The 22,967-nt window shown below is 52.3% G+C and overlaps 10 protein-coding genes across 10 annotated transcripts; 7 read left to right on the top strand and 3 right to left on the bottom strand.

Annotated features, from left to right (window-relative positions):
- Positions 1–399: 399 nt before the first annotated feature.
- On the top strand, positions 400–2,596 carry BJY04DRAFT_231649 (transcription factor domain-containing protein; the record flags this gene model as incomplete). The annotated part of the gene is made up of 6 exons (XM_073719587.1): positions 400–481; positions 539–593; positions 648–1,650; positions 1,698–1,804; positions 1,869–2,164; positions 2,220–2,596. The coding sequence occupies 6 exons, from the start codon at positions 400–402 to the stop codon at positions 2,594–2,596; spliced, it is 1,920 nt and encodes a 639-aa protein (XP_073566285.1).
- A 14-nt stretch (positions 2,597–2,610) lies between these two features.
- On the bottom strand, positions 2,611–4,485 carry BJY04DRAFT_231648 (fungal specific transcription factor domain-containing protein; the record flags this gene model as incomplete). The annotated part of the gene is made up of 4 exons (XM_073719586.1): positions 2,611–3,185; positions 3,231–3,514; positions 3,565–4,254; positions 4,349–4,485. 4 exons carry the CDS (start codon positions 4,483–4,485, stop codon positions 2,611–2,613), a joined length of 1,686 nt encoding a protein of 561 aa, XP_073566284.1.
- A 666-nt stretch (positions 4,486–5,151) lies between these two features.
- Positions 5,152–5,726, top strand: BJY04DRAFT_223101 (SRPBCC domain-containing protein; the record flags this gene model as incomplete). The annotated part of the gene is made up of 2 exons (XM_073717597.1): positions 5,152–5,211; positions 5,280–5,726. 2 exons carry the CDS (start codon positions 5,152–5,154, stop codon positions 5,724–5,726), a joined length of 507 nt encoding a protein of 168 aa, XP_073566283.1.
- Positions 5,727–5,796: 70 nt separating this feature from the next.
- On the bottom strand, positions 5,797–7,489 carry BJY04DRAFT_231647 (cytochrome P450; the record flags this gene model as incomplete). Its single annotated transcript, XM_073719585.1, has 4 exons — positions 5,797–5,988; positions 6,046–6,797; positions 6,841–7,041; positions 7,114–7,489. The coding sequence occupies 4 exons, from the start codon at positions 7,487–7,489 to the stop codon at positions 5,797–5,799; spliced, it is 1,521 nt and encodes a 506-aa protein (XP_073566282.1).
- Positions 7,490–7,775: 286 nt separating this feature from the next.
- BJY04DRAFT_200018 (uncharacterized protein) lies at positions 7,776–8,877 on the bottom strand. The gene is made up of 2 exons (XM_073712860.1): positions 8,506–8,877; positions 7,776–8,462 (listed from the first exon to the last, which is right to left on the bottom strand). Exons 1-2 carry the CDS (start codon positions 8,563–8,565, stop codon positions 7,962–7,964), a joined length of 561 nt encoding a protein of 186 aa, XP_073566281.1. The 5' UTR covers positions 8,566–8,877; the 3' UTR covers positions 7,776–7,961.
- BJY04DRAFT_200016 (oxidoreductase) lies at positions 8,877–10,663 on the top strand. The gene is made up of 5 exons (XM_073712859.1): positions 8,877–9,412; positions 9,457–9,715; positions 9,763–9,926; positions 9,977–10,373; positions 10,421–10,663. The coding sequence occupies exons 1-4, from the start codon at positions 9,358–9,360 to the stop codon at positions 10,189–10,191; spliced, it is 693 nt and encodes a 230-aa protein (XP_073566280.1). The 5' UTR covers positions 8,877–9,357; the 3' UTR covers positions 10,192–10,373; positions 10,421–10,663.
- A 376-nt stretch (positions 10,664–11,039) lies between these two features.
- Positions 11,040–12,660, top strand: BJY04DRAFT_200011 (uncharacterized protein). The gene is made up of 2 exons (XM_073712858.1): positions 11,040–11,436; positions 11,502–12,660. The coding sequence occupies exons 1-2, from the start codon at positions 11,221–11,223 to the stop codon at positions 12,402–12,404; spliced, it is 1,119 nt and encodes a 372-aa protein (XP_073566279.1). The 5' UTR covers positions 11,040–11,220; the 3' UTR covers positions 12,405–12,660.
- A 92-nt stretch (positions 12,661–12,752) lies between these two features.
- On the top strand, positions 12,753–16,765 carry BJY04DRAFT_200009 (GTPase-activating protein). Its single transcript, XM_073712857.1, has 3 exons — positions 12,753–13,895; positions 13,940–14,291; positions 14,336–16,765. The coding sequence occupies exons 1-3, from the start codon at positions 13,094–13,096 to the stop codon at positions 16,557–16,559; spliced, it is 3,378 nt and encodes a 1,125-aa protein (XP_073566278.1). The 5' UTR covers positions 12,753–13,093; the 3' UTR covers positions 16,560–16,765.
- Positions 16,766–17,533: 768 nt separating this feature from the next.
- Positions 17,534–21,511, top strand: BJY04DRAFT_231645 (cation-transporting P-type ATPase PCA1; the record flags this gene model as incomplete). The annotated part of the gene is made up of 6 exons (XM_073719584.1): positions 17,534–17,684; positions 17,756–18,103; positions 18,185–18,221; positions 18,252–18,340; positions 18,371–18,405; positions 18,661–21,511. 6 exons carry the CDS (start codon positions 17,534–17,536, stop codon positions 21,127–21,129), a joined length of 3,129 nt encoding a protein of 1,042 aa, XP_073566277.1. The 3' UTR covers positions 21,130–21,511.
- A 481-nt stretch (positions 21,512–21,992) lies between these two features.
- On the top strand, positions 21,993–22,948 carry BJY04DRAFT_231641 (putative glutathione-dependent formaldehyde-activating enzyme). The gene has a single exon (XM_073719583.1). The coding sequence runs from the start codon at positions 22,067–22,069 to the stop codon at positions 22,664–22,666; it is 600 nt and encodes a 199-aa protein (XP_073566276.1). The 5' UTR covers positions 21,993–22,066; the 3' UTR covers positions 22,667–22,948.
- The last annotated feature ends 19 nt before the right edge of the window (positions 22,949–22,967 follow it).

Below are 22,967 nucleotides of genomic sequence, written 5' to 3'. Positions count from 1 at the left end.
GTACCTTATGCACGTTTCTATCCACCTGGAGATACTCTTACCCTTGAGTCCTCGGCTGGGCGAATGCCCTCGCACTTCAACATAATACTAGGGCTCAGAGGGTATTCCTCCTGCGCGAATCAAGACAAATCGTGACATCCCCAAAATTCAGTTCTAGCAATTAACTCTAAGGAACGTATTGACTAGTTAGCTATCGATAGGTTGAACTAGAAACCCCCGGCAGCTGGTCTCGGCTAGTCAGCTAAGGTAGGTACCGGTACCCCACAACTTCCCCGCACTCTAGTTATCCCTTCCGACTGACTCCCTCTGCTTGATGCCACTTGCACTTGCACTTGCAGCCCCAAGATCAACTTTCCCACAGTGCTAGCGATGCTTGCTTAATTTAGCCACGGCCACAAAATGTCCCCTCGCCAATGGCAGTGCAGCGTATGCTCCACCCAGTTCACCCGCTCCGAGCATCTGCGCCGCCACCTGAGATCTCGTATGTGACATGCTACCTTGAGGATTGCAGACTGCACTGACCTCCTTCTTCTTGAAGATGAAAACAAGAGGCCCTATGAGTGTAGCCTTTGCCGGAGGCCATTTACTCGTCGGTATGTTCTGCCATAAACTTCGGAACCTGTCTGGTCTGGTCTGACACTCGTTAGCGATGCGAAGATTCGTCATGAGAGGACCTGCAAGGAGAAGCCAGCGCATGATGGATCTTGCCTACAAGCAAACGCGATTGAAGAACCCGGTAGCGCGGATTTTGTCCAGCCATATGAATATGAATTCGGCATTCCGCCTTCCCATGAAATCGACGACGAGCTCCTCATGGGCATGAGCATGAGCATGGACATGCCGTATCCCTCGGACTTTGCGGCGCTGGACTGGCTCTACTCGACGCGGATGAGCTCTGATAGCATCATCACCGCAGAAAGGTTAGATTTCCTCGCGCACTTTACGAGCGAGAATGGGATGGGGACGTTCCTTGCAAGGGAGACGTTAGAAGAGCGTCAGAAATTGGTGTTGCAGTATGAGTTGGATTCAGTTGGCCATTCTCAGCCTAGAGCTAGTATGTCTGAGACTGCGCAGACGATTCGGCCTGAGATGTTGGAGGCTAATGCGGCGGCTACGCATCCGCTAACTCCGCGGACGTTTGAGATTATACATCACTTCCATTCAATTACTACCAGGAAGACGGATAGGAGTGTTGTTAAGCTGGACTGGACGGCTGACGTTGAAGCGCTCTGTCGCTCGTTCTTCTCTCCGGGGAATATTACGAGATTCCTGGGGTATTTCTGGTCACTATGGTATCCGAATTGTCCGTTTATTCACCGTGCCTCTTTCGATCCGCAGACTGCACCGCCTGCGTTGCTTTGTGTTATGCTTATGATCGGTGCGTGTCTCTCGCCGCATACAGACGATGCAACGACGGCGAGAATGTGGCTGGATTGTTTGGAAGAGTGGGCGTTTAGCGATAGTTCGTTCCGGGAGGAGACTAGTCGCGATACTTCCTTGTCGCTGAGTCTGGATATGTATATTGATAGGCAGAAGCGGCGACTGGAGTGCATCCAGACTGCGTATTTGGTTTGCTCGTTGCAGAAAAGGGAGGGCTCTGTTGAGGCGCATGCGAGGGTTAGGAGGTATAGGCATGCGACGATGGTTATGGTGAGTCTAGTCTCGCTTTGAGTGGAGGGAAAAGCTGATGGGCATAGCTTGCGAGAGACGTTGGCCTTTCGACTGCTTCGCATCGGAATCTGAAGATGGATGCTCCGTCTGAGGGTTGGTGGCGGCAGTTTGCTGTTGAAGAGGGGTTGATCCGGTTTGTCCTCTCCTATTTACTGTTTCATCGTTTGTTTTTGAGGGTGCCCTAACATCTACATCAGAACAATGACATACGTCTTCCTCTTCGACGCAGCACTGACGATCTTCCACAACTGCCCACCCCGGATGGTTGTCTCCGAGCTGAAAACCGAAATGGCCTGCCCGGAAGCCTGCTTCCAAGCCGAGTCTGCAGAAGAGTGCTTTGCTGCTCTGAACGACTGGAGAGCCACCGTCTTCTGGAGAAAACATCTATCGATCGTCGCTGTCGTCAAGAAGATCTGCCAAAAGGATTTGACGGGTTCTGCGGCCGACGAGTATTCTCAAGTCGGCACTTTGAACCTGTTCACTGTTGTGCAGAGTAAGTTGACTTGCTCAATCTCAATAGTTAGAAGAGCTGAAACTGACGCAAACAGGCCTCCACTCCCTCACATTCCACCTCGAAAACTCCATAATCTTCGAATCAACCCTCCTCCCTGTGAAAACGGGTCTCGAGAACTGGCGCCGTATATGGAATAAACGGCAGCCAGAGGATAGTCTTGTCCCTGATACTCCGGAGGCCCTGTGGAAGAAAGTCGGGTTTATTAGCTACTCGCCGGAGTTCTGGCATCTGGCACGAATCATTGTCGATAAGATCGGGGATGATAATGCCGATGACGAGGATGGAGGGGGTGCTTTGACTGCTGTTCCAGAGAGGGGGAGAGAGAGGAAGAGATACGATCATACGGACATGACTGATGTGAATGGGTTGATTATGGAGTACAGGCGGATGAGCTTGGGTGCTGCTTTGTAATGCGGCAAGGGCAATCAGCGGGGGTGGAGAAATCGCCAGGAGAAGCCGTGCGGCAGCTGGAAGATCATGTCTCGGAGAGTGTCGTGCGAGGCCATGTCTTTGTCAGGCTCGTCTGGCTGCGCGGGAGTATGGTCGTTCAGAGCGGCTGATCGAGCATGGTGGGAGGCGATGAACGCGCGGAGACGTGGTATCATCTTGACAAAGGCTTTGGAAAAGTGGTACGGAGGCTGCTGGGTGCTTGAAGTCCTGGCTGACTCTTCTATTATGCTGACAGTTCTTTCAACAACCACCGGGAGATCTAGCACGCTCTGCGAAAGCTTTACGTCCCAGTTTTCTCCGGGGAAGAGCAGGAGGTCAGAAGCTGTGGCGAGAGCATGACTATACGCAGCGAACACCGGGCACGGAATGTTAATGTAACATCGGGGCGAGATGGACGCAAAGACATCGAGAAAGGCTTTTGTTGCGGTCAAGCAATGAGACAGAAGTTCGGTCCGCTCTGGGAGACTTCCATGGCGCGTGAGAAAGTCCTCGCTTAGAGCATATCTGTACAGGATGATTTCTGTATGATGGGCGTGGAGTAAGAGGAGTGCTATACAGTCAGCGCGCCCTGTATCGATATAATGGATGCACCTACAATCGTGGATGGTTATAGCTGGAAAAGGTGGCTTGAGGTGCTGCAGCTCTGCCTCAAGGGTCTGAATAAGCGCCAGGGGCGGCGGCGAGTGATACCCAGGGACAGCGATTCGCCCATTTCTCGATATGACGGAGTCAAGAGCATCTGCCGATTGAGAAAGTCGCGCCAGACGAACTGGATAGAGATCGATAGGGGTGTTTGCTGCCTTCTCGATTGCCTGGCAGCACTCCTCGGTGTAATTCGTATATCTCATTGCGACCATGTTTCCGTGACATCGCGAGGTCCTATACGTATCAATCTCAGTCTTGATCATGTTTGCAGGTGGGTGCCATACATAGCACTCGTGTAGAAAACACCAAGATAAGCCCGTCTTTCATCCAATGTGCGTTGTCCTTCCCATTCACCGGGCCCGTGTTCCGTTGAGATATCACCAAACAGGCTCGGTGCTGCCCTCTCTGTAGCGTTCGGTTTTTTATTTAATCCTAGATCCCCGAGCATTGCCACTGCAATATGGATCAAAGTGTTCAGCTCAATTTGACACCCCACCTCGAACGCAAGGTGGTACCACCCAAGACAAACAAGCAGGCCCTGTAAGATATCGAGACTCTTCGAGCCACGGCCCACAACTGAATTGGTAATAAACTCGCTTATCCGGTGGGCTATATCTATATAGCCTTCACTCTGACTAGCTGGATCAGAGCCTTGCGTGGAGAGAATCATGATGATAACACTGACAAGAAACGGTTTTCTTGTTCGGAGATCCGAGATCGATGTGTCCATGGATATCATCACGAAGGGAAAATAAGGCGACAGCTGGGTTTGGTACGTGTATAGGATCCTTTGGGCTTCTTTTTCGCTGAGAGAAGACACAATGCCTTCGCAAAGCCGAGCCAGTAGAGCCGGAACATCTTCAGCGTCTCTATAAGCATAGGGGGCTTTTGAACCCTCGGAGACTGGTGCATTTCCAACACGTTTATGTGCCCCAAGAGACTGCATCTCGCACTCCCTCCCTAGTCGAAAACACCTACATTAACCCAGTTAGCTACGAACTAGTAGGTTGCAGAGATTCGGTAGCACTACGCCTACCCAGAATATAGGGCAGAGGGACAGCTACTAACCGGCTACACGCCCCCGATCTCTCTTGATCTCCATCTCCATGAGTACCATTTCTGGTCTCGCATCGAACCTTTGCCGCCGCACAGGCCCGACAAGCCTTCGTCTCGCGCGCTCGCGAAGGTCGGTGTTTGCGGGGCATCTTTTGCGCCACTTTACGCCGCTTCTCGTGTTGGTTTGCTAGTCCATTAGTAGAAATACGAGCGTCGCTTAGAAGTTGAACCGTGTGACTGTTAGACCTGTTAAATTAAGAATGCTCCAATATCAACAGACAACAGTGAATGCTTGGAATCATGCAGAATGGTGCAGTTGCGTTGCGGCTGACAGCGGGCCTGACTCCACCGTCGGCATATCGGGGTCGGATTAAACGTGCTGCAGCATGTGATTGGTCCGTCCGTTTAGCTTGGGGGAACGGAATTCCGTGCCCCTTTCGATCGATTCAGAAATGTGAAGAGCGGGTTTAGTGTCCGGTACTCCGTGGAGACTAGAGCGCGGGAGGTCGGTGGTGCTTGTTGCGATATTGCGATGGGGAGGAAGGTATTTAAGGAGGGTGGAAGCCGGGTTTGCACGATTGCGAGTAGCTACCTACACTCTGTGCATCTGGTTCTTTACCATATACCGTTACCACAACCTTATAGCATCCCACCTCTGCTTTGCTACTGTATCCACCACTCAGACCGAGATCTTATTCCTGATATATATATACTATACTACAAACCTTATTATAATCCCGGATCTTATACTTCACCACCCCTATCACGCAACAACACCCAATATCCAACCCGCGAACAACCAACGCAAACCCAACATGGCCAGCATAATAACCTCCATCGAAATCAGCGCCTCCCCGGCCATTGTTCGCGAAAAGGTATCATTATACTCCCCTGCGGTCCTCCCTGCTTTGTTTCGACCCCGCAACTAACAAACCCCATCTAGTTCCTCGACTTCCCCTCCCTCCCAACCTACACCCCAACGGGCTTTATAACATCCATCTCCCCCGCCTCCCCCACAACCCGCCCTCAAGATCTGCAAAAAGGCGACAAACTGCACTGCACCGTCGGCTACGGCAAATTCAACATCACGCCTACACTCGTCTCTAACACAGAGAGTGAATTCAGCTGGTGTGGGTCCCTAGCGGGGGTGTTTACGGGGACGCACTATTTCAGATTTGAGGAGCTAGATGATGGCAAAAAGACGAGGTTTGTCCATGGCGAGGACTTTGGGGGCGTGCTTGCCGGGTTGTATGGGGAGGGGTGGCTTGGATGGTTGGTGGGGGCTCGGGAGGGTGCTGTGAAGGGGTTTGAGGGGTTCAATGCGGATTTTAAGGGGTGGGTTGAGGGAAGGTCGAATAGCGATGACTCTAACTCTACGCCTGCAGCTTGATTTTGAGGGGGCGTATGTAATGATGATATTTTTGATATGTATTTAATGACAACCCTGCTTATATGATCCTTCACGCCTGGTGGTTCTCCCGCCGGCGGACTTTGACTTCGAAGTTCGTCGGCTTGACGAACCAGTAGTTCTCGGTTTCCAGCGTTCGGTTTTGAGTCTCGAAGTCGAAGTTGCGAATAATCTGAGGGATCAGTTTTGACATTTCAAGAATGGAGATATGCTTCCCGAGGCATGTTCGAGAGCCGAGGCCGAACTAGTTATCATTTGTCAGTGCTTGATCGTGATACGAAAGGAGGAAGGGAAGACATACCGGCATATACATCTCGTTCATCACCTTCAACCGGGCTGGATCCTCTTCGGCTTCGATCCATCTCTCGGGACGGAATGTCTTTGCGTTGGGGAAAATAATCTCGTCGTAATGAGCAACCCATGCGTTAACGCCGACGACTGTTCCCTCCGGGAAGTAGTGGCCGCTGAGCTCGGCCCCTCCTTCAGGAACGACACGCCAGAAGGGAAGGCCGGTTGCGCTGTGCATGCGGAGTGCCTCTTTCATGACTGCCTGGAAGTAGGGCATTTCTTGGCTCTCTTTAAATGTGACTTTCTCGCTGCAGCGCCCTTGTGCGGTGAAGTCGTCGATTTCATCACGGAGTTTCTGGAGCACGGCAGGGTAATGGAGAAGGTTATACATGATTGCTGACAGACTGATGGCGGTGGTATCAGACCCGGCGATGACGTTCGACAAACCCATCATGAAAACGTGGTAGTCTGTGACTTTCTCGGGATCTTTATCCCTGGCAAGTACCATTTTCTCGAGGAAGGTCTGCGTCTTTAGGGATCCCTGCTCGATATCGCTTTTCTTCTCTTTGCTATGTTGAGCAATCTTCTGTTGCACGTAGCGCATGATGTATGCTCGTCCTCCGGCTCCGGACCAGGTGAAGTTGCTCAGCGGCCCGAAGAGCCGGGGGTGCCATTCGTGATACACGCCGATCAACGAGCTGTAAGCCATGAGGTTCTGCAGGGCACCGATAGTCCCGTCGATATCATGACCCTTGTCCAAGAAGCCTGTCTCGTTGGTAATAGCTCTCGAATTGTGTGAGGAACATACCAAACCGCTGCCCATACGTAATCTCCCCAATAACATCAAACGCATAGAACTGGAACCACTCTCCAAGATTGAACTTCACATCCCGCTCGGCAAACTCGCTCAGCCGCTGGAAGTACACATCCGCGCACTGATCCACAAACTCTTCATAGTGCACTAGCGAACTCATCGAGTATAGACTCGAAAACCGTTTCCGTGTCTCACCTTCGCACACACACATTAGTCTAACCAGCCTAACCCAATTCACACAACCACAAACAATAGGGCCATCCATACCATGCCTCCTAATATCCCTATCCGGAAACAGCGTCCACCGCTCCGGATCTGGGTGTTTCCACCCCTCATACCAAGCCGCCTTTGCAAACTTCGTGCCCGTCCCGTAAATCGTCTTGATGGCGGCCCGGTCACTAATGCTGTAGTGATCCGGGGCGATGCGAACAATCGAGCCGTATTTCTTGTGTAGCTTGATATTGTCGTCTTCGAAATGGCCGTTCCACATGCGCCGGAAGTACCAGAGGCGTGTGAAGCGGGTGAAGAATGGGCCGGGGATGGATTGGAGGGTGCGCGTTTTGTAGAGCAGGTATATGTGTGTGAGGAGGGAGCGGGTTAGGAGGAGGAGGGGGAGGAGGAAGGCGATGAAGAGGAGATACATGTTGACAGGATCGAGGGTGGGGAGTGAGATTTTTCGTGCATTTCGGAGTGCTGACGTTGGGGGGTTTGCTTTATAAGTTTATAGAGGAGTGAGGAGAAAGCTTGGTCGGGGAGATGGGTGTAGATCGGCGTGGGGACCCCACCCCCACCGCCACTGCGGAGATCACAACGCAGTCAATGTACGAGGTGTTTTTTGTTTACCTGGTGTTGTTGGAGATCGAGAATTTACCTGTACTATGTTACAATCCTTTGCATCAGATGTTCAACAGTATTAGTGGTCAGGTCAAGCCAATATCAAATCAATAAATTTCGTAAGAATAGAGTACAGAGAACATTATCATGGGTAATATACTGAGCAGAGTGCTGTCACAAATTGTAGGAAACAGTGAGTACAGCCGGTGTCCCGGCGCCCGTCCATGGAGTGGTTATGCAGGAAACACCGGCAGCGTAAGCCGGCAGTTCGGCACACACGCCTAGGAGCGGCGGTCTCCCCAGAGACCAACAATTCCCATAGAAAGCGCAAGTCCAGAAAAGATAGCTTTCACGCCCTGCAGGCGGCGCTCCTTCTCCAATTTCTTGCGCACTACCTCTCCATTAACATTCTCCTCCGTCTCAACCACAACAAGATCGTCCTCCTTCTTCTGGGACTTCTTCGCGCCCAAGCAGGAATATCCGGTATCTTGAAGGATGCTGCAGAACCACGCCTTGACGCCGTTCTGGCGGTGGAACCAGTAGTCGACGCCGTATGAGCCGACCGCGGACATGACGACCATCCAGACCAGGTATGGGTGTTTTCGGTGTCGCGGCGAGATGCTGTACGCGAACAGAAGGCAGATGTTGGAGATGTTGGCGAGGCGCAGACCGTGCTTACGGTTTAGGCGCTTAACTTCATTGAGGGACTTGGACGCATTGGTGGAGGTGGAGAGGAGGGTGAGCGAGGGAACAGTGATAGTCGAGGCGGAGTATGAGAGACCCTATCCAGTTAGCGATAGTCTTGAATTGAGTGTGCGCACTCACTGTTAAGAGGCCGAGGGAGATTGTCCCAATGAACTTGGTGACCGTGATGGGACACGCCATGTCGGGAACACCGGTAGATCTGCTACTACCGTGGCAAGAGGAATATCAATCGCTGCTGTGAACTATGATGGAGGGTTCAGAGATAGATATGAGCGCGTGCTGTGATTGAGGATGGGTCGATGTGAGTAGGTTGTTCTTCGACTTGGCCGCGATGAAAATTGTTGGTGACGTCGCTCGCGGCCTGAGGCGAATGATTTACGGCGAATCAGGACTGCGGAGTTGTCAACTCCTTGTGCTCATTATTAGGCACTTGCGCCTTGAACTAATGTTTAAATCCAGGGAATTCAACTTGACAGATAGAAAGACACAGGTAGAGCTGTTAAGAAATTTCATTTGGCCTGTTTCAGGGTCTATATGAGAAACCGATCCTTACCTAGGTATGTTGATGTTCATGCTAAAAATATATTTCAGCACCAGGAGAGTCAACCTGGCTGATGAGCCCTCGTTGTCCTCTTTGTCCATCTATTGGATCCACACCAGCATTATATACTTGATTATTGATACCGGTACGAGTATATGAGCCTTCACTACGTATATACACCCGAAACTCTCAAGCTTTCCCGTAGTGTTTATGCATACTTCGTGAACTACTCCCCCTTGCCCGATAAGAGAGACTAACCCGATTAGGTACATCCGAGGCAACCGACAACCGCGGCTGATGACATTCTGTGGGGGAAGCGGCGGAGGAGCCCCGTGAGCCAGGCGATCTGCGTTCGTTCATGTTGCTGGCAACTTGTCACTATCTCTCGTTATTTCACTTTCAGCACCTGCATTCGTTCAATCCATTCCACAATGCCCCTTCCAAAGTCAGATTATTTGAGCGACAGCTGGAAAGACGGCTTGTTCAGTGAGTTCAACGTATGCGGCGAGGAACAAACTAACCTCTTGAAGCAAACAAGGTCGTTTTCTGCACAGGCGGAGCGGGTACAATCTGTAGCGCGCAGGTTCGCGCTCTCGTTCACCTAGGCGCCGACGCCTGCATCGTCGGAAGAAACGTGGAGAAGACCGAGAAAGTTGCAAAGGACATTGCGGCGGTCCGTCCAGGGGCGAAGGTGCTGGGATATGGCGCTGTGGATGTTCGCTCGTTCGACAGTCTCAAGGATGCAGTCGATCGCTGTGTGAAGGAGCTTGGTGCGATTGACTATGTCATGTATGTTCTCATACTCCATACAATTTGCTTGCTGACCTGGCTTTTAGTGCTGGCGCCGCAGGCAACTTCCTCGCCTCGATTAACCAGATCTCCGTCAATGCATTCAAATCAGTCATGGAAATCGATGTCTTGGGATCATATAACACACTCAAGGCAACAATTCCGCATCTCGTGGAGTCAGCGGCGAAGCACAGGGTGGACTCGAAGTCATGTATGTCGCCACTCCCTGGTAGTTGCTCGTTGACTTACTCTTGCTATTAGTGAAGCCGTCTCCAGCAGGAACTGGAGGCCGGATTATCTTCGTTAGCGCCACACTCCACTACACAGGTACCGTGTTCCAAGGACACGTCTCGGTCGCCAAAGCCGGTATTGATGCCTTGTCGAATACTGTCGCGCTTGAGTTTGGACCGCTAGGAGTTACCTCCAACGTCATTGCTCCTGGTCCTATTGCTTCAACAGAGGTTAGTTCATATTAGCGGTGTCTGAGTCCTCTGCTAACGAACTAAGGGGCTGGACCGCCTTCTTCCCTCCGACAAGCTAGAGAAGGTTCACAAATCGCAGCCTCTTGGGCGATTTGGCTCAGTGAGAGACATCGCGGATGCTACCGTCTACTTATTTGCAGATACCGGTAGCTACGTGAGTGGTCAGATCCTTGTTGGTAAGTCTCCCATGCCCATTTTGTTCCTCGTCATTAACGTTGAATAGTGGACGGTGCGAGCTGGCGTATCGGATCAGGGATTGGCTCTGCGGATTACCCCGACTTTCTTCTGTCAGGAGATACTTTCCAGAACGTCAAAGGGAAGAAGCAAGCGAAGCTTTGAACTGTAGTCAGCGGATGAAGCGTGTGTTTTTAAAGTAGGTCTGAAGGAATACGTCGATTGTCTTTCGTTTCAATATGGTTCAAATATCTGTAAAGGGGAAAGTATTCTGCTAGAATTTGGCTTTTTTGAGATAGATGACCAATCTGATAGCGTGTAGCCATATTAAACATGATTGCTCGTTCATTGTTTGTCCTGACAGCAAGGCATGCATGCAGCTAGCGGTAAATCTCCCGAGATCGGGGATAAAAATAAATGCCCGCCCTTCACGGCGCGCATGACCTCGAGACTCGACAAACCGATTATTTAAAGGCCGTCTTTTAAATATCACAAGTGAAGAGTAGCATCTGACACCTTTGAAATGTTTCGCATCTCCAAACATCCGATGGCAGCCTATCTGACACGAATGATGTAGTCGTAAGCTCCCCACTTGCGAACTGAAGACAAAGACACTAGTCCTAGAAGGGTATAGCGGTTGCGTCAGCCTTAAGTCGACGGAGACAACGGAGCCGCCGCCCCCCAACTCGAACTTCATTCTCATACTTAATCCACCTCTCTGACATCCCCTTTCATCCATCCCACTCTTCATTTCCATCTTCTGGACCATTTGTGAATCACCTCAGCACCAACTGTCTTCCTACTACTGTCTTTCCTTCTCTCATGCTTCTTTTCTAAACCCTTATCGACATGACTCTCCGCTCGTTTTTGCTCACGAGCGCCCTTGCTCTAACCAGCGCCAGGGCGTTTTTGGTCGTCCCCGAAGTCGACGCCGATGTATTTTCCATTCCTGGTGATGTTGCCGAGCTACACCCGCTAGAGGCCCAGGCGGCCCAGCAGCAGGAAGTTGATCTTCTCTGCGGTGATTGCCCTTTTGCGATTCGAAGTGGCGACCAAACCACTCTGGTGAGTTCATCCCACTCGGAGCCACAAGTTCGGGCGAAACACGGTTGTGAAACTAACAGTTGTAGTCGGTCAAATTCGCTATTGAAGACGGCGTGCTTCAGGCCAACGATCGCCAAATCTTCCCTCCAGGCCCCCCCTCCCCTATTACTGCGGTTCAGCGCCGACTTCAAGATGGCGAAGAGTCCGAGCCCGTCTCGCTCGGCTACGCCGTTGAAATGATGCCCCTCCCATCTCCTCCTGAGGAACCGTTCGATATGGTTGATGTTCGATTCACCGTTCTCGACATTGATGGTCACCCCGTTCCCTTGGACACCATCGCCATCACTCTCATCCACGATGCCGAAGGCACCCTCTACATCGCCGGAACAAACATCGAAGAGACGGCAGACCGCGAATCGTTCAAGAAGTGCAATGGAAAGCCCAAGTGCCTGAGACGGTACTTGATGCATCGCATCCGGTCGATGTTCGCTGCCGCCAAGGAGCGCCTTATCGGAATGTTCAAAGGCCAGGGCTGTGCTGATGTTGCTTCGCCGCCTCCTCCTTTCCCCCCTCATCATCATGGTGACTTCGACCGCATGTCGCCCGGCGAGCACGAAGGCCACCGCGGCCACCATGGCCACCACGGCGGACCCCCCCACCCTCACTTCCATGACAAGTTCCACAAGACCTGGGAAAAGACCCTGCACCGCGTTGTTCGCTTCATTGTCATCCCGGCCGTTCTTGGAGTTCTTGCTGGTCTTGCTGCTAGCGCCGTTGGTATGCTCTTTGGGCAGTTCGCCATTTACATGTGGCACCGCTACCGTCGCACTGGTCGTAAGGAGGCTGGAGAAGAGGGATCGGTTGGTGAAAAGGCAGGTCTTATGACAGAGACCACTGATGATGACATTCTCCCTGCGTACAACGACGATGCCGCCCCGGCCTACACCGAGGATGAGGCACTTGTCCAGCAAACCGCCGACAAGGCTTAAACACCTCGTATTTGGACTGCCCCGGGCGGTTAAATTGCAGCTATGTGTGAAACTGAGCTCTGGCTGGAGGTGGGGAGAGTCTTGTACAGAGACTGGGAGCGAGGGGGTAAAAACGGTCGGCCTGGAATTGAATCTTGGCTTTTCTCTTTTTCGTTTTCCTTTCTGACTCTGTTATTGTTACATTTGCCACTCTCTTCCATTCCCTAGTATATCAGTGAACCAATCATAGTTTATGAATGTAATTTGTCCCGTCGTCTTTTACCTGCATCAACATATGACAGACAGTAGCAATGGACTGATTATACCTATGGACTGGCGTGTTTCAGACGGTCAGCGCCCTCACATCACGTGAGGGAATAGCGGATGCCTGCCAGGGACGATCAGCTCAACCATCCATTCCCCTCATCCACTGCAAGACCACCACTCCAGCTGCTATACCCTGTCGCTGACGGGCGTAAGAATATACGATGCTGCGCTAGCATCTACAATGACCCTGAATTATCTGCTGACTATTGTCGGCTCTCGGCTACTTCAAGCGCTGATCTGAATACTCTCTGAGCTCCAACAGCTCTCGCTCTCTGCCGGGCTAGGCCCCAGCCTTACCTGATCACGGACGACATATTGAGGACACTCGCGTTACCTTTGCAACCCCCGATAGCGTCCGGGTCTCACCGGCTATAACCGCCAAGATGATGCAGTGGACGTCCCTCGTCCAAAAAGCGCAGTCCTTTATCGACCCGGCCAATTTCAACATCCCGACCCTCACCTCATCCTCCGACCGAAACCCCTCGAAAGCCTCCCTATTCCGCCAGCAATTCCGCCTTCCCGACTCTCAGAACCCGCTGCAAGAGATTACTGCAGAACTCATCCTTCCCCTTTCACATACCTCCTCAGCGTCTGGTGGCCAAAAGGGTGTCGACCGCGGTGGCAATCGGTATGCGGGTAGGCTCCATCTGAGCGAGCGATTCATCTGCTTCTCGACACAGCCTACTAGCTTCGTTCCGTCAGCAACCCTCGCCGCTTCGACATACTGGGCTGGACAGACCAATGGCACCGGGCCGTCGGGCAATGGCTTCACAATACCGCTCTGCTGCATCCGCCGGGTGGAGCGGTTGAATAGCCTTAGCCATGTCTTCTCTCTTGCTCTGACAACCTGGAACGGCGCGTTAGGCAAACAACCAACACCCGGGTATGCTCCGCAGAGATTTACACTTGAGCTTGTCGGGAGTCGGCAAGCGTGCGAGCGGTTCTGTGACAGCTTGAAAAAGAACCTGCGCGAGTCCATGAAGGAGATTGAGAGTCTGCGCGCGGTAGTCAATGAGTGCTACTCGGAATACCTTCTCTCTGGTGCCAAGTCGAAGCCCCAGTCTGATGCGCCCGATGCGAAGCCGCCGCCGGACGCTGGCTTGGGGATGCTCTTCCGCTACCCGGGTGATGCTCGCAAGCTGAGAGACCGGAGCAAGATGAGACTCTGGGGAGAGTACTTTAGAGGTATGGGCTCTACTCATTTGAAAGGATTCGGCTAAATCGCGCAGAAAACGGGCGCAACGCTACGCTGCTTAGACAACCTACGTTCCATAAGCTCATTCGTGTCGGTCTTCCTAATCGACTTCGCGGCGAGATCTGGGAAGTTGCATCTGGCTCTTTATACCTCCGACTGAGATCGCCAAAGCTATACGGCCAAACCCTTTCAAAATTTGAAGGACAGGAATCTCTGGCAATCGACGAGATTGAAAAAGATTTGAACCGTAGCTTGCCAGAATATGCCGGATATCAAAGTGAAGAAGGCATTGGCCGCCTTCGGAGAGTCCTCACGGCGTATAGTTGGACCAATGCGGAAATCGGCTACTGCCAAGCGATGAATATTGTCGTTGCAGCATTATTAATGTAAGGCCCTTTGTGTTGTTTACTGCGTGTGCTCACCATACTAGATATATGTCGGAGGAACAAGCGTTCTTTTTGCTGTCAGTCCTATGCGACCGTCTGGTCCCGGGTTACTACTCCACCACCATGTACGGCACATTGCTCGATCAAAAGGTGTTTGAATCACTGGTGGAGAAAACCATGCCGATTCTGTGGGACCATCTTGGCAAGTCTGATGTGCAGCTTTCTGTTGTGTCTCTTCCCTGGTTCCTTTCCTTATATATCAACTCTATGCCCTTGGTATTTGCTTTCCGTGTTCTCGACGTGTTCTTCTTAGAAGGCCCGAAAGTTCTCTTCCAAGTTGGTCTTGCCATTCTTCGCATCAACGGAGAGGAGCTCTTGGATGTTCAAGATGACGGCTCTTTCATCTCTGTTCTCAAATCATACTTCTCTCGCCTCGACGAGTCCGCCCACCCGCGATCGGAGAATCCCAAACTCAGGGCCATCACTCGATTCCAGGAGCTGATGGTCGTGGCGTTCAGGGAGTTTTCTCAAATCACACACCAAACCATTCTCGACCAGCGCGAAAAGCACAAAGATTCTGTGCTCGATAACATCGAGAGTTTCGCGAAGCGCACCTCTATTCGCAACCTCGGTCCGGACAGCAAGAAACTCAATATGACCGACCTCGGTGCGATCTACGACCGCTACTACGAAGTCTTGTATGACTACCAACAGCGACAGAAGCTTATAGAAGAGGAGAAGAGGCGGCAAGAGAAGAAGAAATCAGAACGGATATCTGTGATTGGCCCGTCGGTGGACCGTGAAGTTGGCCGCGTTGGCCTTGGTCCTAGCCCAACCCATATGGACTACGACGCGTTCCGAGAATTCCTGGCTGCTACTGCTAAATGGGCCAGGGCTGATTCTCCGGGGCCTTCCCGCAAAGAATCGGCCGCTGAGCCGTACACAAACAGCTTCAAAGGGTTTGGACGGTCGTCGGTCCTTAACAGCAGACCTTCGCCGGCTGATCATGAGTTCATGCAACGACTGTTCCGCAAGTGGGCTACTGATCCTGCCGAAGGGCTTAGCCTGCAGAATGTGGTCAACGGTATTGCACGTCTCAAAGGGCCACGCGATATCATGAACAACATTAGCTACTTCTTTGACCTCTACGACGACAGTGGCGATGGCAAGGTTGATAGAGAGGGCATTCTGCGAATGTCGGAAGCCTTGCTCTTCCTTTCCCGACGGGGATTTGAAGGGACGATTACCCCTAGTCAGAGTACAGAAACACTAGTGCCCGGGGAGGAGAGCATCGGGCAGGACAAGCTCAGTACTGGTGAGCGGTTTTTGGGAAGTGTGAGCTCCTTCATACGTCGCTGTTTTGAGTACGCCGACCCCACCAATAAGGCAATGGAGGTGGAAAGGGAGACCACTGAAGCCGAGGATAAGCTTGCTTCATTTACCATTGGAGACGACGACGAGGAGGACCTGATTGATGTCGGTGACGACCTGAAATCCAAGTCGCCCAGCCCCGACGCTGCAACGCCCGAGACAGCCAGTAGCAAGCCAGCCGATGATACTCAGCGTGCACGAAGCGCGTCCGAGTCTGCAAACCCCGCTTTAGATCCTAATAATCCCCTACATATCACCCTTCCTACATTCCGCATGGTTGTTCTAGCCGATGAGCTACTCGAGCAGTTCTTCGACAACTATTTCCCACAATCATTCCATCTTTCCGAGCAAGGCGCCGCCACACAACTCCCATCTCTGTCCTCAAATCTCACCACATTCTCTAACATCGGCGCCGTCAAACCCCAAGTTGCAGCTTCTGGCGCCACAGTCGCCGGTGCTTCTGGCGGCATCGTCCCACCAAACCGAGGCCTCCGCGGTGTCCTCGACAACATCGTCTCAGACGGCATCCGCATGGCCGCCGAAGTCAAGAAGCGCATGGACGAAGCCCAGCGCGACCTCGAACGCAACGCACTTAACCGGGACGAAGACGACGAAGAAGACGAGGACGAGGACGTCGGTGTCCACGCCCCCGCCCCATCCATGGTCGGCGGCATCTCCTCCTGGGGCGCAGGCGCTTACGGCGCCGACCCAGAGCGCCGCAGCGTGCGAGAAGCAGATCGAGACCTCCTGGAGGGCGCCGAAGTCGTCAACATCCGTGGTCGTGACGAGCCTGCATCATTACTGGATGACAAGGACCCGCAACAGGGCAACGCTCAGAGTGCCGACAGCGGGCATGAGGATAAGGTTGTCAGCAAAGTGGTAGAGTTTGAGTCATGAGCGTGATTATGTCCGAGTCCTGTCTTTACTCTGCGGTTTACTTGTAGATCGTTCTTCTTGTTCGGATCCTGCAGGTCGGCTTGAGGATGAGCCTGGTATCTATTTAGATAGTTTCTTTCTGGAGATGATATGATATACTGCCTACAGCTTTACCATTGATGATTAGCTCTACTCTTGATGGAATATATTCCCTTATTGCCTGATCATCAGACTCGAATTTCTTTCCCTTGCCAGTGCTGTAGGTGCGGAGTCAAGTTCACAACCCCAAATGTTATTAACAGTTGTTCACCTGCAACATCTGGGCTGTGATTTGAATGGCTTTTCATATCTAATGCCTGTATGAAACTGCGTTGACAAGTGATCGTTTTATGGTGACGCCATCAGCACAACAATCGCTACATCATTATTCTCAATATCATCGCAAGACTCTTATCAGAATTCTTCTGAGATAATCTGTGTTGTATATCAGGATCTAAGCCGAATAAGGTGTTTGTTCTGCCGGCAGAACAGACCCTTGCCTTGCCTGCAAGCCTACAAAAGACTTCCCGTTCACACCCAGCATTCTGAACTCACCGATTCCCTTTCTCCAACTCTGCCTCCGAAAAGGTTCCATCTAATCGTATCCTGTATCTGTCCACGCCCGATCTGCAGATCAAGGAAAGACAATCATCATGGCCTGCGCAGGCACAGATAACCCCAGTGCCACCACTGGTCCCTGCTGCGGCCCCAGCTCCACAACCCAAGTGGATTCCTGTTGCCAATCCCCCGCAAAGCCATCTGCTGACAATGGGTGCCGCGGCAGCAGCAACAACAACACGGACACCAAGTCTCCCGATGCTAATATCGATGTCTCTGCAACTGGCTGCTGCGGTAATTCCGGCAAAACACCTCCGGTGACTCCCAGCGTAACAAAATCGAACAGGAGCAGCGATGCGTGCTGTTCCTCTGAGCCCACGGAGCCAGAAGCTAAGGATATGACTACCTGCAACTCTGCTCTGGATATTGACGAAAGGGAAGACCCGGATAATCCTAGCTGCTGTAAGGGTAAATCGTCTCCGTGCTGTGATGCCTTCTGTCTTGATCGGATCGCTCTTCGCGAATGTGACAGTGGAGATGCTGGTCCCCGTAAGCTAAACTACTCTGTTCTTTCTTGACACGCCTCAACACGAACAAACTATTGCTGATACCATGAGTAGCGTCGAAATGCCAGTCTCGTGACGGAAGACCATGCGAAACCCACCGCCGCTCCGCTCGCGAGAAGTACGCAGCCAGACTTGAGGCTTTGGGATGTATCTGTCGCGCTTTGTTAGCTCTAGGACAGGAATCCTGCTGTCCGCCTCCGCTTCTGAACTGCTCGCGCTTGTCGTTTGAGAAAAAGCGGCGCTCTACGGACTCGGCAAGGTCGATGCTTCATGCTTCGGTTGACTCTTGCTGTGGTGAGAGTGAGACTAAGTTGGAGCGACGACGGAGTGGGAGTTCTAAGAGGGGTGATTGCTCGAGTGGGTGTTGCAGGAAGATGAAGCAAGCTACGAGTGCTACGCTTGGTAGTTCTACTATCGGAAGGGCCTTGGGTGGTTCTGATTCGTGCTTGAAGGATTGTTGCGCTGGTTCTGGTACACCTACAGCTGCTATACAGCCCGCATTGAGCACCGAGCCTAGCAAGTCTGGAGACTGTACGAAGGGCTGCTGCAGTAAGCTCAAACCTGACACATGTACAAGTGTCCAGCCGCCCGCCTCCACTGCAGCAGCACCTGGAGAACCTAGTGGCTGCTCCAAGGGCTGTTGCGGCAAACCTGCAAATCCGTCCGCAGTCAAGGAATGTGGTTCTACTGCGAAAGATGCGACTGTTATCCGTGATGCTTGCTCTAAAGGCTGCTGTGGCGGCTCTCAAGGTTCATTCGCTGCAAAGTGCGGGCCTGTTGACAAGGAAAAGGCCACTCGCTCTGGTTGCTGTCCAGGTGGCTGTTGTGGTAAGCTTAAGGTATCTTCTTGTGCATCTCCAAAGCAGTCCGACGACCTCGATGGATGCTCGATCGGCTGTTGCAGAGGTGCTATATCTCCATGTGCGACTATCAAGCAAGCAGATTCTTTCACCGAGAAGATAGAAGCTCTTCCTGACAAAGTAACTCCCGACCTCGAGAAAGGAAACACGGGCAGGGAGCATGTTATTCTCAGCATCTCCGGTATGACCTGTACAGGCTGTGAAACGAAGCTCAAGCGGACTCTGGGAACACTTCCATCCGTCAGAAACCTCAAAACTAGCCTCGTTCTCTCGCGTGCCGAATTTGATCTCGACGTTGGAGTTCAGCCCTACGATGAGCTTCTCAAGTACATGGCGAGAACCACGGAGTTCAAATATGAGCGTGTTACAGATCGAGGCTCGAATGTCGATGTCGTCGTACCTAATGCTGCGGAATTCATGAAACGGGACTGGCCGTATGGGGTTACTGAGATAACTCTTGTGGACAAGCGAACCGTCAATATCGCCTTTGACGCAAAGGTTGCCGGTGCACGAGATCTCGTTGAACGTGGGTGGGATAGACCTTTCACCCTGGCTGCTCCTGGAGGAGATCCAACTCTCGCGGCTGGCAACAGACATGTCCGCAATGTCGGGTACATGACCTTGCTCTCCATAGTCCTCACAATTCCTGTCCTTGTTCTCGCCTGGGCTCCGCTTCCGGAGAGGGAAATTGCCTACGGTTCTGCATCGCTTGCTCTGGCGACTATTGTCCAGGTTGTCATCGCCGGACCCTTCTACCCCAAGGCACTGAAGGCGTTGATCTTTTCTCGGATTATTGAGATGGATCTGCTTATTGTTCTGAGCACTAGCGCGGCTTATATCTTCTCTGTCGTTTCGTTTGGATATCTTGTTAGCGGCGAACCACTATCGACAGGAGAGTTTTTCGAAACCAGCACGTTGCTCGTCACCTTGATTATGGTGGGCCGATATGTCGCTGCACTTGCGCGCCAGAAGGCAGTTGAGTCTATATCCATTCGTTCTTTGCAGACTCAGACTGTTATCCTTGTTGACGAGTCTGGGGCCAGTGAGAAAGAAATCGGCGTTAGACTCCTTCAGTACGGTGACACTTTCAAAGTCGTTCCAGACTCGAAGATTCCAACTGATGGGACTGTGCTCTCTGGGTCGTCTGAGGTGAATGAGTCCATGATCACCGGCGAGTCGATCCCTGTAGAGAAAGGTCCTAGATCCGCAGTCGTTGCAGGGTCAGTTAATGGCTCCGGGACGTTGATTGTCAAACCGACTCGTCTCCCTGCCGATAACACTATCTCCGTAATAGCTGGTCTGGTCGATCAAGCTAAGCTATCGAAGCCGAAGATTCAGGATATTGCGGACCGCGTTGCGTCTTATTTTGTGCCGGTCGTCGTTGCACTGACCGTCATCACGTTTGTAATCTGGATTGCCGTGGGCATTGCGGTTCGACACCAGTCTGGGTCTAGAGCAACAACTGAAGCAATCACCTACGCTATCACTGTCTTGATCGTCTCATGTCCGTGTGCGATTGGTCTCGCCGTGCCGATGGTGATTGTTATTGCTAGTGGCGTTGCGGCTGAACGAGGGATTATCTTCAAGGCCGCGGACAGCATTGAGGTTGCATACAGGGCTTCCCATGTGATCTTCGACAAGACCGGAACACTCACAGCGGGCAAGCTGACAGTTGCAGTGGAGGATATTGTCACTAGCAACCCTGACACTCTGTCCCTTCTCCTCGGCCTCATCGGAAACAACAAGCACCCTATCTCCACCGCTGTAGCCACGCATCTGAAAGAAAAGGGTATCTCAGCAACTACGGTTGCTGACGCAAAAGCCCTAACCGGCAAAGGCGTCGAGAGCATCACACCCAGTCTCATTCTACGAGCAGGAAACTCCCACTGGCTGAACCTTACCACTAACCCGCGCGTGCAGTCTATCCTGAATCGCAACTACACAGCCTTCTGCTTCACAATCAACGACTTCCCCGCCGCAGTCTTTGGTCTAGAAGACTCCCTCCGCCCAGACGCCCTGAGCACGATCACCGCACTCCAAAACCGCGGCATGTCCGTCCACATCCTCTCTGGCGACGACGACAGCCCGGTCCAGTCCGTCGCAGCCCAACTCAACGTCCCAGAAAGCCAAGTCCGCGCCCGCTGCACCCCAACCGACAAACAGACCTACATCAAGACCCTCCACTCCAACTCTGGAAAAAAAATCAAAACCATCTTCATTGGCGACGGCACAAACGACGCCCCCGCCCTCGCAACAGCCACAATCGGCGTCCACATGAACCAAACTTCCGGCACGGACGTCGCGAAATCTGCCGCGGATGTGATCCTCATGCGTCCTGACCTGTCTGGCATATTGACTATGATGAGAGTTAGCAAGAAAGCTGTTGACCGCATCAAATTCAATTTCGGCTGGAGCTTTGTGTATAATCTTTTTGCGGTCTTGCTTGGGGCCGGGGCCTTTCAGGCTGCGCATGCGAGGATTCCGCCGCAGTTTGCGGGGTTGGGGGAGGTGGTTAGTGTTTTGCCGGTTGTTGTTGCTGCGGTGGTTTTGAGGTGGGAGAGGATTTGATGGTGGGAGTTGGGAAGAGAGATAGATGGTTGGGAAGTATTTGGGGTGGGTGCTTGGATTGGAGGTGAGGTGGTGGCTAGGTGGCTATACTCCTGCCCTGCCTCCGAAAGAAGTCCGATGCCTTCTTCAATCTAGTCAACAGCCACGAAACCTCTGAAGGACGATATACATTCATTTTCGGGTCGATAGAGGTAGATCCAAGATCTATATCACACTCAATTCAATCGTCCATCATCACCATCACTTTTGAGGTTATACAGTATCAGTACATACCGAATAGTCATCTCGACTTTTCCGAGTATTTTCTTCCCCATTTCATCCGCTCATAACCAACACCCTCTCCAGTCTTTCCTTCTCACTTAGAAGGGCACACTCCTGCTCCATCACAGAAGATCACCAACAGGCGGAAAGCTCGGATTCTCTCACCAAATGGAGAAAAAGCCAAGGCCCACCGCGGTCCACACCGGATACGGAGCCGAACTGATACTGCGGCCATCGGGTCGTCGGACCGGATTCAGACATCTATGATCTCTTGCCTTCTCATTGATTCCTCCAGGTGTCTCCGCACTTGTTTCGAAATTCCTCTGCGAAATGGCATCAGATTGTACCCATTCCTTCTTTCCCCTCATGAGGGGCTGCAAGGGGAAGGAAGGCGTATTTCCGCCCGCCGCCCGCCGCGTGCCGTGAGGGGTAGGTAGGTAGCTACTAGGAGCCTCCACGGGAATAATCGCAGTTGGAGTTGGAGAACACAGCCAGACAAGGTTCCTTTTCTCCAAGTCAACCGCAGGGGTGAGAGCCAGTCTATATATACTCCCCCAATCCCAGGGTACTCACCCACTCCTCTTCCTGTTGTTCACTAATCAATCAAATTAACCTTCTGTCTCAAGGTCCTCTACTCTATACTCCCCGACTCCACCAATCACGATCACAATCAACAATGTCCGCCTCCTCCTCTCTCCCCCTCCACCCCCTCCTCGACGGCGGCCTCCCTACGGACTCCCCCTCCTTCGCCGGCGGCGTCCTCAGCTGCCACTGCCCCACCAACCCAGCCCAGATAACCCTAACCTCCAACGTCGCGCACAACCACGCCTGCGGCTGCTCGAAATGCTGGAAGCCCGCGGGCGCCCTCTTCTCCGTCGTCGGCGTCGTCCCCTCCTCATCCCTCTCCATCACAGCCAACGAGTCAAAGCTCGCCATCGTCGACCCCTCCGCGCCCATCCAGCGCTACGCCTGCACGGACTGCGGCGTGCACCTCTTCGGCCGCATTGAAATCGAGCACCCCTTCAAGGGCCTGGATTTCGTGCATGTCGAGCTGAGTGAGGGGAAGGGGAGGGAGGGGTGGCAGAAGGTGCAGTTTGCGGGGTTTGTGAGTAGTCTTATTGGGCAGGGATTGGAGCCGGAATTGGTTCCCGGGGTTAGGGGGCAGTTGAAGGGGTTGGGGTTGGAGAGTTATGATGCGTTGAGTCCGGTTTTAATGGATTTGATTGCGACGTGGAATGCGAAGAGAGAGGGGGTTGTGTTTAAGTCTAGGTTTTAGATTGAGGGGGGTGGTTGGTGGTTGGATTGATGGCTGGTGTGCTTTGGAGATGGTTGTGGGGAAAAGTTTGTTGATTGGCTGTCAGGTGGAAACTATGAGTGAGGGAGGGGATTCACGGAACCAAGTTACTAGTTGGGGCGATATGCCTATATGATGAATGAATTTATGCCCGGGGTATTGGAAGAAATCAGCTTGCTGATTGATTGCTTTGTGAGGGGTAGAGCGGAGTAGACAAGGGTATATCATTCTCTTTATATAGTTGATGGAAATCCGGCAGTCATTACCCCCTGCTGGTAGATGG

Source organism: Aspergillus karnatakaensis, assembly GCF_047715665.1.
Source record: "Aspergillus karnatakaensis strain CBS 102800 unplaced genomic scaffold BJY04scaffold_67, whole genome shotgun sequence".
Classification (NCBI taxonomy): domain Eukaryota; kingdom Fungi; phylum Ascomycota; class Eurotiomycetes; order Eurotiales; family Aspergillaceae; genus Aspergillus; species Aspergillus karnatakaensis.
Note: the sequence above shows the minus strand (reverse complement) of the source record. Positions and strands in the feature narration are given on the sequence as shown.

What these genes read in the sequence shown, in the direction of transcription:
- BJY04DRAFT_200018 (XM_073712860.1), bottom strand. Translation starts at nt 8,565, where the DNA reads ATGGCGTGTCCCATCACGGTCACCAAGTTCATTGGGACAATCTCCCTC. An exon ending in TCTCCCTCGGCCTCTTAACA is followed by an intron (nt 8,463 to 8,505) that starts GTGAGTGCGCAC and finishes CTAACTGGATAG; the next exon opens with GGTCTCTCATACTCCGCCTC.
- BJY04DRAFT_200016 (XM_073712859.1), top strand. Translation starts at nt 9,358, where the DNA reads ATGCCCCTTCCAAAGTCAGATTATTTGAGCGACAGCTGGAAAGACGGC. An exon ending in GGTGCGATTGACTATGTCAT is followed by an intron (nt 9,716 to 9,762) that starts GTATGTTCTCAT and finishes CCTGGCTTTTAG; the next exon opens with TGCTGGCGCCGCAGGCAACT. An exon ending in CAGGGTGGACTCGAAGTCAT is followed by an intron (nt 9,927 to 9,976) that starts GTATGTCGCCAC and finishes TCTTGCTATTAG; the next exon opens with TGAAGCCGTCTCCAGCAGGA.
- BJY04DRAFT_200011 (XM_073712858.1), top strand. Translation starts at nt 11,221, where the DNA reads ATGACTCTCCGCTCGTTTTTGCTCACGAGCGCCCTTGCTCTAACCAGC. An exon ending in GTGGCGACCAAACCACTCTG is followed by an intron (nt 11,437 to 11,501) that starts GTGAGTTCATCC and finishes TAACAGTTGTAG; the next exon opens with TCGGTCAAATTCGCTATTGA.
- BJY04DRAFT_200009 (XM_073712857.1), top strand. Translation starts at nt 13,094, where the DNA reads ATGATGCAGTGGACGTCCCTCGTCCAAAAAGCGCAGTCCTTTATCGAC. An exon ending in CTGGGGAGAGTACTTTAGAG is followed by an intron (nt 13,896 to 13,939) that starts GTATGGGCTCTA and finishes TAAATCGCGCAG; the next exon opens with AAAACGGGCGCAACGCTACG. An exon ending in GTCGTTGCAGCATTATTAAT is followed by an intron (nt 14,292 to 14,335) that starts GTAAGGCCCTTT and finishes TCACCATACTAG; the next exon opens with ATATATGTCGGAGGAACAAG.
- BJY04DRAFT_231641 (XM_073719583.1), top strand. Translation starts at nt 22,067, where the DNA reads ATGTCCGCCTCCTCCTCTCTCCCCCTCCACCCCCTCCTCGACGGCGGC.